The sequence below is a fragment of the Antedon bifida genome, chromosome 1 (assembly GCF_963402885.1).
Source record: "Antedon bifida chromosome 1, ecAntBifi1.1, whole genome shotgun sequence".
Lineage (NCBI taxonomy): Eukaryota > Metazoa > Echinodermata > Crinoidea > Comatulida > Antedonidae > Antedon > Antedon bifida.
The window spans coordinates 32,850,570-32,865,153 of record NC_136226.1 but is presented as its reverse complement, the minus strand read 5'-3'; the positions used below and the strand labels follow the sequence as shown (position 1 = coordinate 32,865,153).

The 14,584-nt window shown below is 33.2% G+C and overlaps 3 protein-coding genes across 3 annotated transcripts; all 3 read left to right on the top strand.

The window, feature by feature from the left end:
* Window positions 1-248: 248 nt before the first annotated feature.
* On the top strand, window positions 249-2,387 carry LOC144858903 (coiled-coil domain-containing protein 86-like). Its single transcript, XM_078715048.1, has 5 exons — window positions 249-372; window positions 707-825; window positions 1,028-1,157; window positions 1,625-1,699; window positions 1,962-2,387. The coding sequence occupies exons 2-5, from the start codon at window positions 710-712 to the stop codon at window positions 2,025-2,027; spliced, it is 387 nt and encodes a 128-aa protein (XP_078571174.1). The 5' UTR covers window positions 249-372; window positions 707-709; the 3' UTR covers window positions 2,028-2,387.
* A 264-nt stretch (window positions 2,388-2,651) lies between these two features.
* On the top strand, window positions 2,652-4,775 carry LOC144851609 (uncharacterized). The gene is made up of 4 exons (XM_078709152.1): window positions 2,652-2,683; window positions 3,184-3,325; window positions 3,466-3,517; window positions 3,947-4,775. The coding sequence occupies exons 1-4, from the start codon at window positions 2,664-2,666 to the stop codon at window positions 4,042-4,044; spliced, it is 312 nt and encodes a 103-aa protein (XP_078565278.1). The 5' UTR covers window positions 2,652-2,663; the 3' UTR covers window positions 4,045-4,775.
* Window positions 4,776-5,314: 539 nt separating this feature from the next.
* Window positions 5,315-14,581, top strand: LOC144851126 (selenocysteine insertion sequence-binding protein 2-like). Its single transcript, XM_078708670.1, has 15 exons — window positions 5,315-5,425; window positions 6,014-6,210; window positions 6,506-6,962; window positions 7,195-7,321; window positions 7,515-8,302; window positions 8,842-9,006; window positions 9,307-9,423; window positions 9,606-9,695; window positions 9,862-10,019; window positions 10,157-10,233; window positions 10,379-10,583; window positions 10,805-10,910; window positions 11,065-11,179; window positions 11,489-11,643; window positions 12,052-14,581. The coding sequence occupies exons 1-15, from the start codon at window positions 5,405-5,407 to the stop codon at window positions 12,733-12,735; spliced, it is 3,462 nt and encodes a 1,153-aa protein (XP_078564796.1). The 5' UTR covers window positions 5,315-5,404; the 3' UTR covers window positions 12,736-14,581.
* Window positions 14,582-14,584: the final 3 nt, after the last annotated feature.

Genomic DNA, 14,584 nt, shown 5'->3' with positions numbered 1-14,584 from the left:
AAATGCCTACAATTAAATAAAATAAGAGTGCTACAAGATCTACAGTACTGTATACTGTATTAATTTAGAAAACTATAAAGTGTGATAGTGTGTAAATATATAATTCGCATCCCTGTACTCGTCGATTTTATCCTTATGTGTACGTCACACATCAGGACATCATTATCCATCGCGTATGTTGCATCACTCGCCGGTTACATCCATAAGTCACATATGGCGCTTCATACTTTCATCAATCAAAACGCTGGTGGCGCTATGTAAAAAGAAACAAATGAATATACGTACTCCACACGTGTTGGCTATTTTAGTTCAGTATTTAGTATTTATTTAATATTATATTATAATTATATTAAATATTAGGCCTACAAATAGGTAAGTCGATTATTGCTTCAAATAGGTTTTAATACCGTACCGTACGTACATAATATTACTGTTAAATTAGAGGCATCTCAGATCCGTAAGTAGGCGGCTTACGATAAGAGGGACCGCTTCTTATTTCAATCACTTCACGACACTTGTTGGAGAATGGGAAGGTCATTTCGCCCTGTTTTTGTATTTACTGTTAGTAGTTTACTAGTAAACTGATTCAAGTGTTCACTTCACTGTGCTTAGAATGCACAACATAGAAGGAAACTACTAATCAAATCTACTAGTTCTTATTCGATCATCATATAATGTTAAACATCTGTTTTTATTTGTAATAAAGAAAATGGAAGAAGAAGGTACATTTAATAATAAAATATGTTTGTACAAAAAACAATCGATGAAGGAACCAAAAGGAAGACCCAAGTCGGGTAGACTTTGGAAGACTGAGCAAACAAAAAGGTAATAATAAATGATGGTGAATGTTTTATTATGTTAAAGTTTCTAAATAATTAAATATTAATAATTATATTTAAAACATTAATACCTGAAATATGTTGTCTTTAAATTATTTTGTAAAAAAACGTGTAACGATACCTCTAAAGCACAATTGAAGAAAAACTATGTAATTAGTTGTCACCTGAACAAAAATGTCATCTTTCAGATTTTCTGGTTTAAAAAATGACAAGCCTTTAAGGAGTTCATGGAGAAGGAAGATGAAAGACAAAGCAGAAAAGCAATCTATAAAGAACTATGAACAAGAATTGAAACAAGCTAAAAGAGATGCAATTGAGGTAATCAATACGATAAGATACCAGATGTCAGCAAAGTACATTTCTATAACTCAAATGAGCCGTATTTCGTCGTGAGGTTATTTTTGTTATTTTGCAGGGCTAATTGTGTAAAACTGTGACACATCACAGAAATTCCTAGTCGTATTCTATGAATCCACCTCTGCACATATACTTTGCTTTGTTCATCTTAGTTAAACTCTAAACCACCAGTCCTGTAAATCAACAGGTTAAAATGAAATATACCAAATTGTGACTTGAAAAGATAAAGTGAAAAAGCTTGATTTTATACAGGAAATATAGAAAAGAACCTCAACTTACTATGCTATGTGATGTGTATTACCAATAATATGTAACTACTATAGTTTGCTAATTACGTGTGTTTATTTAATTGACCTGTTATAAATATCAATAAGATAACACAGCAAAATACATCTGTAACTCAAATGAGCCATGTTTTGATTTTTAAGTTAAAAAAACAAAGGCGGGAAGAGAATTTGAAACGTAAATTGGAAAATGAACGTAAACATGAAGTGGTACAAGTTGTAAGTATTTTGTCATTCCTTGTCAAATTGCAGTATATCAGTTAAAAAAAGTAACGTTTACCTATACAGCCAGCAAACACTGTATTGATGTATTTTAACGTTTACCTATACAGCCAGCAAACACTGTATTGATGTATTTTAACGTTTACCTATACAGCCAGCAAACACTGTATTGATGTATTTTAACGTTTACCTATACAGCCAGCAAACACTGTATTGATGTATTTTTTACCTAATTCTTTATCATTTATTTTGTCTTCAGATTACGAAAACAGCAAAAATTAAAAGAATGAAAAAGAAACATCTTCGTAAAATAGAAAAAAGATGAATCAATCGCAGCATTTGCAGGATAGCTCTTATCAATCATGCAGCATTTGCAGGAAAGCTGTTATCAATCATGCAGCATTTGCAGGATAGCTGTTAACATTTAAAAGATCATTTTAAGAAGTCAAAAACTCACTACTGGAATTGTATTTAATCATCATACAGTGAAATACCAGACAATGTTAAACTGATCAAAAAGTTCTATTTAAAATCTTTTGCAGAGTTTCTGATAGAATGATCTCAAAACAACTTTGTACATAGGATAAATGTTCTATAAAGATGTAGATGGATCTCCACTTATGTTGACAATTTGTTGTATTTCTAATAAAAAAGGAAATAAAGACAATGAATTACACAACTTTAATTGTATTAGTTGACTTAATTATGATTAATGACCATAAACCAAACTATTTTAAATGATAAATTACTGACAAAAGCAATACATTTTATCATGGGTTTATGTTTAGCAAATGCTTTGGCTATAACAGGGCCTACTGCACCATCCGAAATGTGATCTTTACACTAGGCCGATGTTCGTTTTAAAGTGAACCATCCGACGAGTATCATGTATGTGATATGAGTAAATATTATGCGTATTTGGCGTTTCATACCTAATCCCTCTATATTACAAAAACGAAACATGGCCGCTGGTTTGTTAAAGTAGGATTTGATTTTATAAGATAACATATAGGGCCTTGTATTAAATACTGTATTTGTTGCTAGTTACAAACAATTATATATTTCTTGTATTTTAACAAGGTATTAGAGATCAAATATAAATTATACCTTGTATTGCATCCTAGTTTTGTAGCTAGGCCGACCGAGGCCTAGTAGTAGTAGGGAATGCTTGGCCGGTCGGCTCCTCGATCCTGTGCACAGCCGGCCTACCATAGTTAATTAAAGAAGGAATAGTCGGCCCAAATCAAAACTAGAGAAAATAAGGTCTAAGTGTTATATCAAATTGTATTGATGTAATCTACTAATTTAAAATGCAAATAATATACCTATACTATAGTATAGGCTAGCTACTTTACTTAAATTTATTATATTAATATAATTTTTTTTAAATAAAGTCAAAGACAAACATAAACAAACAACCAAAAAAAGTATCTTTCTAGAGTAGCCTTAACTTTGATATATTATTGTTTGTCATCATATAGGAATGTTGTGAAACTTGGCATAGGAGTAGGAGCCATATACGTCACAGCCGTAGAAGGGGTGTGGTCTCAGTCTCATCAATCATCTCTAGCATTAACAAGGTTGACCAGTTCAATAACTGTAAAAGACAATTACTTTGAGCAGGTACACACAATCTAGCTACATTAAGTACAACTTTAACACTGAATATCATTGATGTATAAATGTGGTTAAAAATGATAATATATTTCAAAATGTTTAAGGTATTAAGGTGTAATGTGCTCTTTTTTTATATTTTTTTGTAGGTGCCAGATAAAAACAATGTATCCAATTTGGTGTTAGACAAATGGAATTCAGGTAAAGTTTAAGCAGACCCATGATTTTGAAATAGTGGCCCTGCCTCTCCACCCTCTGGATCCGCCCCTTATTCCATTAAAGAGCATACAAATGTCTCATCAATTGAATGGACTTAATTTTGCCACCGTAAATTCTTTCTTTAAAATAAAATTTATATGATAAAAAAGATCGAAACAATTCAGAACCATCATGGCACCATTCTCAAGAACATATGAGTAAAATTAACAAAATACAAAGCACCAAAGGGTGACAGGAAATATTTAGTTTGGTGCTTTGTACTTTGTTAATTTTACTCATTTGTTCTTGAGAATGGTTCTGAATTGTGTCGATCCTTTTTATCATATAACTTTTATTTTAAAGTTACATTGTAAACGTCTCTTAATTCGTAAATTCTTTCATTTCAAATTCAACTGTTGTTTATGTTTTTAGGAGTGAAATGGTCCTTTGATACTCTGGCATCATCACCTGACAAAATTGGTCAACTTTCATCAACCGCTGCGAATAGTCTCACTGGCTATTTAAAGTAGATAGAACACTTTTCAGGATAATTTATGTTTTAACAATGTAATTATATTGTAAAATAAATTTATTTGGCAAAGATACATTGCACAAATCTTTTAAGAATATGTTCTTATGTTTATTTGTATGGTGTGCTTTAAGCATTGCATTGTTTAAATATTAAATACCTTTATGCACTAATGTAAAATTTGAAGTTCATAGATATTGTTTTTCTTTATTTTTTTCCTACAAAGGTATATAACTTGTTTATAACCTGTTTATTTTTAAATGTCAGTACAAGGATATATTTAAGCTATTGCAGAAAGTGCAGTGACATGTAATATTATTATTATGATAATGATTAATTATGTTTAAATATTAAATACCTTTATGTACTAATGTAAAATTTAAAGTTCATAGATATTGTTTTTCTTTATTTTTTTTCCCACAAAGGTATGTAACTTCCTTTTTTTTTATTAACTGTTAGTAGAAAGAAAAAGTTATGCTATTGCATCTAATAATAGAAAGTGCAGTTCCATGTAATATTATGATTAATTATAATATAGAGTATTTTTAAAATATGTCATGTCGGATGGTTGAACATACAGATGAGAAAAACTAATATTCAATACTGTGTCCTACATACAAGGTACACATGACTATTATCAAGTTAGAGACATTGTTGAGAAAAAAAACAATAAAGAAAATATCAAGCTAGGAACATTGTTTAAAAAACAATAAATAATAGAACATAACATGAGTTGGATACAGTGTTTGAAGTATTTGTCGTTTTCAGACTGAATATATTAACAATTATAATTGATTGTTAGATCATAGATCACACATATGACATGCACTGCCGAAAAAATCAGATGGAAGGAGAAATACATTTTGTCCCCCACCCCCTCAATTTCAATGCGAAAGATCGGATATGAGGTTAGTTCAGCAGTTGAGTGATTTTTGTTGTCTGGTCTCTATCCTGAAAAATTAAAACTGATGAGCAGCTTAACATTTTTGTTTTCAAGTCTGTTGGTAGTTTGTTTTTATTTAGTTGGTTTATATATTTTCTTAGCCTTTTTACCGAATTGGTTTTCATCAATGATTATAATATTATTATTGTTTTATTTATATCTTCATATTCAAAGAAAAGGACCCGGAAAAAGCATACGCCCGATATACAAAACATTTATATGTACTCAGCACATCATGCACTCACAAGTGTATTTTGGTATCATGACGTAATCTCTAATATAACACGAGAAATAAATCGCAACGCGAATTGTGTTTATCATCATTTGCACATCGTTCACCGATCAGAGGCGTGTTTACGATGTAAAATGATTTTTGTTACGTATTTAAGTTATTAATAAGAATGTCTAAGAAGCAAACATGGACCGAAAATCTATGCAGGTAAGAATATCATGATAAATAGTCCGATATAAGACTGTATTTCTGAGTAATTCATTAACACATTTCGGGTAATTTTAGGCCTAGCAGTAGAGGTCCAAAAAAGAACATCGCGAGGCGGCGGGTTGCTTTCCCAGACGCGTGATATGAAGCCCACACCTTAGGCCTAGAGGCTAGTTCTCAAAGGATTCCCGATTGAAAAATACTTGTTTATTTAAAACGCATTATAACATGGAACTAGTTACAAACATTATGTAAAATACTACGAAACTTTGAATATATTAGTAATCAAATTGAATATTTAAAATTTAAAAGAATTTGGTCCAACCAAAAGTTGTTTTTAATCTTCTAGTGTAGTGTAGCAGTAGTATATGACTCAGTATATTTGTGTGGCTTATCATGTTCATTTATAAAGTACAATCACGTTATACATGGCTTCTTCACAGTTCTCTGTTTATGTAGTTATAAGTACTGTATATTTGTTTACATATTCACACAATTAATATGAATGTCATACATTACATTATATTTTGAATAAATTAAATTATGAAGCAAAAATTTGACAGGACTCAAAATTGTCTATTTTAATAGGACACAGCTTTGTCTGCTGAAGTTGAACCATTTGTGCCAGGAACTAACAGTAAACCTGGGATGTCATATCATGGACAGCAGGACTATTACAGCAAACAGCAATACACAGGAACTCCACAAAACCACAATATGTCACAGCCTACACTAACTGAATTACCAAGATACATGACAAGCTGTTTTCCATTTGTTGCTGAAAGGTTTGTTTTTAATTGGTTTTGTGACAGTACCTCTTCAAGCTTAACAAAGAAACACCCCCCCCCCCCAATCTACCTGGGAGGGAGGGGTGTGGTGGGGTTGTAAAAACTATGATACAAACTGACATACATTTCCAACTTGTGTGGACTGAATGAATACTGGTAAAAGACATCAATACAGTTACCATATTTTTGCTGTGTCTTCAGAATAAATTAAAAGATTAAACAGTAAATTATTTTTCATTCAAATGTAAAAAGAGAATCTGAATTAAATTTATTTAATTTTGGTTTCTTTCAGCGCATCCAATGGATCATCCAATGACCCACGATGGCAAGGTCACCAGCCTCAAGGTCACCCACCTCAAGGTCATGCTCCACAATCATACCATCCAGCATATCCACAGCAAATAAACAACTCCAATGTCTACCAACAGCAGCATCCACCACCAGTGTATGCCAATACACATCCCCAACAATACCCACCTCAACAACCCCACAACTTCACAAGCCAGTACCACGACCAGACATATGCCAGCAAAAGGGATGCCAGGGATATGCCTCCTCAATATAATGCACCAAATTCTTATAATGCTTTTGTAAACCATGGCCCACCATCAAATGCTGCCTCTATGCCAAATTATCATACTGGTTATAATATGAGCTATGGCTCCAAGATGGGTCACTATCCTATGAATAATTACCATTATAATCCGAATACGTACCAGCAACCACCTGTACAACGTCAACGCCAAAAGGTAAGCTGAAACTAAGTTTTTGTTTAGATTTAGCCAATTTGTTTTTATTTGTACAATGCATTTAGCTTATCTTATTTTTATACAAAATTCTTTTGTAGTAAAAAAGGAAAAAAAAAAAAAAAGATATTCTAAATCTTTTTTTTATACAATAATATTTTGGAGTTTAAACAAAATTTGAGATTTGAAATCATTTAAAACAATAAACTTCAATGTCACCTATTTTTATTTATAGACTTGGCATGGTAATATGAAAAATATGCCAGATTATAAGAAAAATATCCATGTAAAAAGTAGACAGATTCCTGAGACAAAAAAACTAGCAAAGACTTTAATGATGGTAGATGCCTCACACCAGACAGGTAGTTTTTTTTCTTTTGTTTATACAACAAAATTCTAGATGCGTTTTTAGTTTTAGCAGCTGCCTCTCTCTTGGATTTTGCCCCTCTTAGTTTATAGTCTCTCCATTCGTTGTTAGCCGAAACAATTGACAATAAATTTACTTACTTAACCTACCTGGTTTTATTTATAAAATGTGTGAATCTTTATATACAGATTTCTGTCCAGATATAGCAGATAAAACTTTAGCAGAACTACCAAGTCATCTACAAAATGTGCATCTATCAAGCATGAGGAAGTCACAGGGACAACAAACTGGAAATGATGTAACACAAGCAAGCACATCATCTGATATGGACAATGACAGTGGCTACTACAGCCCAAAGCATATGCATGCTAGTACATCTACTTCAGTCGGAATGAGTGTAGAGAAACCTTCAGTTTTTACACCACCGCAAGAACGAGTATTTTATTCTCCATATCAGCACCACCACCAACAGCAGCATCAACCATATCAACATCCGCGACATCAGCAACAACAACACACTGCTGCACAAGCTAGTATGATGATACCTTCACCAGCATTTCATAATAATCCAAATCATTATAACATACCAGTTGCACATGGTATGAGCTATGCTAATGCTCTTGGACATAAACCCCAGCAGCAAAACCCAGTGGTCATCAACCAAATAACTCAGGCTCATAGGCCACCAAGTCATTCCCGCTCACAAGGTAACCAAGCACGATCTAATAGCGCTAACACACATAGAACGCAAAACAAAAAAGTAGAATATTCATCTGCAAAAGACAAAGGATCATATTTAAAGTCAGGTGATAGTGAGCATGTAGGCTACCATACTGTGAAGCCACCACAGCTACATGATACAAGTGAATACCCAGGTTTGCCTGGTGGTAAACGTGATACAGCTGACAACCAGGTTACATTGCATTCATACAGTGCTGTTGTCAAGAAAACTTTCAACCATCAGCACCACGATGCAGTAAGTATCAACTTGATTTAAAAAGTTTTTTCTTAATCTTGATTAACATTTAAATAACATAAATAATCCATATGATCAGAAATATAATTACGTTTTCCAACCACGCAAATGATACGGCTAACTGAAGACTATACTGTATTTATTTTATTTATTTATTACCATCTTTACTGAGGGTAGCCTATCCAGTTCCAAATAGAACTGATCATTCAGGGCCCTCGATAAAACATACATACAGTACAACACATAAAATATTAAATATTCAAATGACATAAAATATATTAAAGGCTTATAAAGCAAACTAGTTTGACAAAAAAGCTGTGATGTGCCCAAATATGGTAGGGATATGCTTAAATATGGTAGTGATATGACATCATCATGTCCATATACGGTATGGGCACATCACATTACATAAAATTTGATTGTGTAGACAGAGATTTAGATACTGAACCTGTTCTCATAGTTACCTATAAAAGGGGTTCACTGCTGATGTGGCAGAATTAACATACTTTTTTGTTCATTAGTGTTCGTTCTATTTCCAGATAGAAAATGAGTCCCGAAATGAAGATGAGTTAATACAGCCAGGTGAAATAATCCAACCTGAAACATTGATGTCTCCAGATGTGGTAGCAAGTGGAATTAAAGACGGAAAGAATGCCAGAAAACGCCGCAAAAAGGCAATACAAGCAGCAAAAGCAGCGGCTAGAGTAAGTATTACCCTCTGTCTACACTATCAAACTTTATGTGACAAAAAAATGTGATGTGCCCATATATGGACATGATGATGTCATATCACTACCATATTTGGGTATATCACTACCATATTTGGGCACATCACACTTTTTTTGTCTAGTTTGATAGTGTAGACAGAGCTTAAACAAAAAACATCTGTTCTTTGTAAACAATATTTTAAGAATTATTGCATGCAAATTGTATTGGGTGCTATACTCTGGTCCTCTCTTAGCCATTCTGTCACTAACATTTTTTGATTGTTATTTTAACTATAGGAATATTCAGAAATTACTCAAGAGCAGAAACAGTTGCAAGAGAATTTAAAGAAGCCCAACAAACGCACTAAAATGCCGATAGAGTTTGACCTGGGAGACATGCTAGCAGCATTAGAGGTAATTTTACTTAATTGAACAGCTTTCTTGACATGTAATGGTGCTTCTTTAGCACTGTGTTCTTAAAATAGAAGATGTTGGTGTTGGATGCTTGGACCTATTTTCAGACTTTATCTAATCTTGTTGGCATGATATATGTATTCCTTCACCCAAGACAATTGAATTATTATTTTTATTTCCAGAAACAGCAACAAGATGTTCGTAACAACCAAGAAGCATTAGCAGCAACAAAGAGCTCTGTTAATTCTCGCCCAAAATCCGAAGAATTCAAGGTATGTATTTTTTTTAATATTTTTTTTTTTGCTTTTTAACTCTTTGTTGTTAGAAGATAGCCCATGTCTTTTAAGAGGCAGCAAGCACATGGATGGAGCCTAGTTCATTGAGCTCTGCTCCCTTAGCTGTAAGGTTTAATTAAGTGTAATGTTTTTCTACTTGTAGACTGTAAACCCTTTAGACACAACAGCACCTAAAAAGCGTGGTAAGGAACGAGAAAATCCTGTTAAGAAAAAGCCAAGCGCATTAAAGAAGGTGATACTGAAAGAAAGAGAGGAGAAGAAGAGACAGCGAGCTTTAAATGAAAATTGTCTTTCTGATGAGTATGTTTATTTACCTTTATTTAATCACGTAATTCACATTTTTTTTATGTAGTCCAAAATGTGTGTACTGTATATACAGTATAAGTATAAGTAATTGAAATTCAAAAAATTAATTTATAGTGAATATTGTTTTTTAGTGGCCTTGCTAATGAACCCTCTGGAGATATTGAAAACATGAACACAGCTGATACTAGCCTGGGTCTGTCACAAGAAGGTAAGGTTCTATTTAAATATTGCACATTACTTACTTTATATGTCGTTTATATTTTGTTTTTATTAATGAACAGGTTTTTATTATTTTCACCATAAATATAAACAACATTGTTGTATACAGTAAACATCGTATTGTTATCCCACAGCTGTAAGTGAACGAGGGTCAATCATATCCGGCCTGACATGTTCTCAGAGTGACCTATCACCAGTAAGTCAGATGTCACCAATGAGCTTAAGTCCAATGTCTCCTGGATCTCCCCTTAGCTCTGGTCTTTCAAGTCCTGCCACCAGCATGAATATCAATTCACCTTCCAATGTAGCCAGTAAGATACATAGTCGACGTTTCAGGGAGTAAGTACTTTCTTTGTCTTTTATTTTCATAAAGCTCTGTCTACACTATCAAACTTTATGATGTCACATCACTACCATATTTGGGCACATCACACTTTTTTTGTCAAACTAGTTTGAGTGTGTAGACAGAGCTTTTGCTTTGATTTAAATCAAATTAAAAGAACAGATGGATAAAGTAAATGAATGACCTTACTCATTAATGTTTTCTTTGGTTTTGTTAGGTACTGCAATCAAGTTTTAGATAAAGATATTGATGCGTGCTGTACCACATTATTACAAGCTCTTATTAAATTTCAAGATAGGCAGTATCACAAAGACCCAACGAAGGTAGTACAATCAATTGATTTATAGAAAATGTTATTTATTTATTGTTTAATATAAACCTTGTCTTACCATTAAAAAAAAACCTTAATAGTGAACAGTTACAAAATGTATTATTAAGGATTAAAATGTGTAAATTATAACTTTGTTTAAATTTAAGGCAAAGTCTAAACGAAGAATTGTTATGGGCCTCCGAGAAGTTACAAAACATTTAAAGTTAAAGAAGATAAAATGTATTATAGTGTCACCAAACTTGGAGAAGATACAAGCTAAAGGTAAAAATCATTATCATTATACATTGCTAGGTTACTTATTGAGGATTGTAATAATAATACCACATTTCTATAGAACCTTTTTCATGAGTAATCATGCTCAAAGTATGGAAACATATTCCCATAATGCAGCTAGTAATCAGCACAAAGTTGTGTCTATCTAACCAGGTACCCATTTTATACATCTGGGTCGAGAGAGGCAAATGTAATGTCTTGCCTAAGGATACAAGCAATGCTGTGAGAGTTGGATTCGAACCACGATCTCACGGTCAGGATTGGATGAAAAATAACTGAATGTTGACTTTGTTTTAGGTGGCCTGGATGATGCTCTAGAGAACATTTCTACGTTAGCTCAAGAACAGAGTGTTCCACTGGTGTTTGCTTTAGGGCGCAAAGCCTTAGGCAGTGCTGTCAATAAACTGGTCCCAGTCAGTGTTGTTGGCCTCTTCAACTATGATGGTGCTGAGGTAATTATACAATGTTATGGTTTAAACCAGTATTCAATTAATTAAAACAGATGAATCACAGTTACTTTAAACCAAATGGGATTATTTCTGGGCAATACATACTTCCAATCCAATGCTTATAGATCCGAATCTTAATTGCAGTTTCCTGGTTGGACTCGGATGAGAGAATCTACTAAATAAGTATCTAAGCATTTCAGGCTGCACAATTCTCCTATTTTTTAAACAGCAACTAAAACACTATATACTTGACATGTTTAAAACTAACCCTAAAGCTCTGTCTACACTATCAAATATGATGTGCCCATATATATACATGCTGATGTCATATCACTACCATATTTGGGCACACTTTCTGTGTGATGTTATAGTGTAGACAGAGCTTTACACTCTGTAATTTATTTTACCTAGGAAACCTTTCAGCAACTTCTACAATTGTCATCAAAAGCTAGAACAGAGTATGATGAAATGATTAAGAAATACCAGCAAGACTTAGAAGCTGCTAACGTGGCACGCTCCACCAAACGACGCCATTACATGGGTCACAACAGGAACCTGTCCGGATGCAGTGGCATCTCATTCAGTAGTGTCATCTCAGAACCAATATCAGAAGACTTCCCTCACCCAGAACCAGAGACCGACAGCAGAGGCAACGTTCTAGCAAACCATGACAACTTTGTGTATTCCAGTAAAACTAATACTTGGGATATGCGTGTTACTGTTGATGCCACTCAGAATAATGACGACACAAAAACAGCAACATCTAAAGCTTCGTCAGAGACATTAGAACCAACAGCTGGTGAGAAAGATGATGTGACTGAAGTGGATGGTGATGAGGACGATGAAGATGACAGAAATGCCCTTTACGAACTTGAAGAGATCGAAGATCGGGATGATCAAGATGTCAATGAAGATGAATCGGAAGAGGAGTCACAGAATACTCAAGTTGAAGTTGAAGATACGTCGTCTTCTGATAGTAGAGTGGCACATTGGGTTGTTGAAGCTCAGTCATGTTTTAAAGATCTCTCACTGAAGAATTCAGACGATGAAAGCACAATCGCCACTACCATTCCTCAAGAACTGGTGAATAGTTAGAAGATAACTTAAGTTTAAGCCAATAAGTTTGTTTACTCAATTGTTGTTAAGATTATGCTGGCTGTGTTAACTGTTATATATAAGAAGCTATTTTATGTATTTTATAAACGCTAAAGATTTCTTTCATGTCGATGTATTAATGATTTTTTTTATTACTTTTTATAAACTAAAAATAATGTTTATACTGTATATGTTTACATTATATAGATACAGTAAATTAAATATGCCAAATTTGAAACTATAATTATTTAGTGGCTTAAGTTAAAAATGTATAGGAGTAGCAAGAAGCTGTATAATTTAGTGTAAATTATAGGAAAATTACAGGAAAGAAGATTTCCAATTTTTTGTTTCCTTATATGGTTTGTATACATTTGGTTTAGCTAACCATGGAGCTGCTCCCTTCATCAGCTAACCACGGAGCTGCTCCCTTCATCAGCTAACCACGGAGCTGCTCCCTTCATCAGCTAACCACGGAGCTGCTCCCTTCATCAGCTAATCATGGAGCTGCTCCCTTCATCAGCTAATCATGGAGCTGCTCCCTTCATCAGCTAACCACAGAGCTGCTCCCTTCATCAGCTAACCATGGAGCTGCTCCCTTCATCAGCTAACCATGGAGCTGCTCCCTTCATCAGCTAACCATGGAGCTGCTCCCTTCATCAGCTAACCATGCAGTTGACATTGTTATATATAGGATTGTTTACACATTTTTTACTGTAATAGCTTGTAGTTTTATTTAAAAGGTGCTGCAAATTGTGGTTAAACACAAATTATTTGATTAAAAAAAAGTTGGTGAAGAAAAAGGCTGGTACTAAATGAAATCGTAAACAAAAAGAGGAATGTTGATTTTGTTAAAACATTTATTTTTTAAGAAGTTTTAATGAGAAATAATTTAAATCTGAATCGTAGTTTATGCTAAAGTGTTTAAAAATGTATAATTCGTTAATAATCATAATATATCTTGCTACAATGGCTGTTCTCTATTTAATATATTGAGACTGCTTTTATATGCTAACATTGTAATAGATATTGGTACAACGTTGTACTGTAAATTATAATTTCAAAATTGTGATACTAAAGTTGCCAAGGTTTACTGCTTTACTTAATTTCTTCGTAGAAGTGCGTGTATGTCTGGCAAGATTACCTTATACTTATTTTGTTGATGATCATGTTGATTATTACCAATATCTTGATGTGATAAATACCATTATAAACTAGAATAAGAAGACAATTTGAGAATACTGTTTACAAGGTAGCTACCGTATCTAACCTCAGTGTTTAAAAATGTGATGATAAAAAAAATGGCCAATATGTTAGCTCATTTATAAAGATTAAGTTAAAAGATATGCTTTCAAGATGTTGTTAAAGCAGCATTGTCAAAGGGTGATGATGTATAAAAGTATTTCTTTTTATTTTACACTATATTAACCTTGTAACAGAAGTATATGTACAGTAAATGAATATTGCAATTTTCTTTTAACCTTACCTGTTAGTATTAAGACATGTATATAATAATAATATTCAGTATATGAAATATATAATGGTAGATGATTATCCATATTTTAATGGATATTTAATATCAAGGAGGTCTCTTTTGGTTTACCAATTTTACTGAACATAGCTTTTTTTACGGGCGAGTCTGTTTTTTATGACAATGTTCTGATAGAGAACAGTTGATAGGAACAGGCATGAATCGTCCAATATGAAAATAAATTTCTGTACGAGCTATTATAAGAAGTTAAATGGAAACCAGGACCGAGATGTTGCTTATGACATTAAAATTATTAAGATATAAAACAATGGTTTTATGTGTTTTTGTAACTCTGTTTTCCTTTCAAAATGATCTTTTCTG

Excerpts from the sequence above, each read along its gene's own strand:
- LOC144851609 (XM_078709152.1), top strand. The coding sequence starts at position 2,664 with ATGGCCGCTGGTTTGTTAAA. Across the intron at positions 3,326-3,465 it reads AAGACAATTACTTTGAGCAG|GTGCCAGATAAAAACAATGT; the intron begins GTACACACAATC and ends ATTTTTTTGTAG. Across the intron at positions 3,518-3,946 it reads GTTAGACAAATGGAATTCAG|GAGTGAAATGGTCCTTTGAT; the intron begins GTAAAGTTTAAG and ends TTATGTTTTTAG.
- LOC144858903 (XM_078715048.1), top strand. The coding sequence starts at position 710 with ATGGAAGAAGAAGGTACATTTAATAATAAAATATGTTTGTACAAAAAA. Across the intron at positions 826-1,027 it reads AAGACTGAGCAAACAAAAAG|ATTTTCTGGTTTAAAAAATG; the intron begins GTAATAATAAAT and ends GTCATCTTTCAG. Across the intron at positions 1,700-1,961 it reads AACATGAAGTGGTACAAGTT|ATTACGAAAACAGCAAAAAT; the intron begins GTAAGTATTTTG and ends TTTTGTCTTCAG.
- LOC144851126 (XM_078708670.1), top strand. The coding sequence starts at position 5,405 with ATGGACCGAAAATCTATGCAG. Across the intron at positions 10,234-10,378 it reads CCTGGGTCTGTCACAAGAAG|CTGTAAGTGAACGAGGGTCA; the intron begins GTAAGGTTCTAT and ends GTTATCCCACAG. Across the intron at positions 11,180-11,488 it reads GGAGAAGATACAAGCTAAAG|GTGGCCTGGATGATGCTCTA; the intron begins GTAAAAATCATT and ends ACTTTGTTTTAG.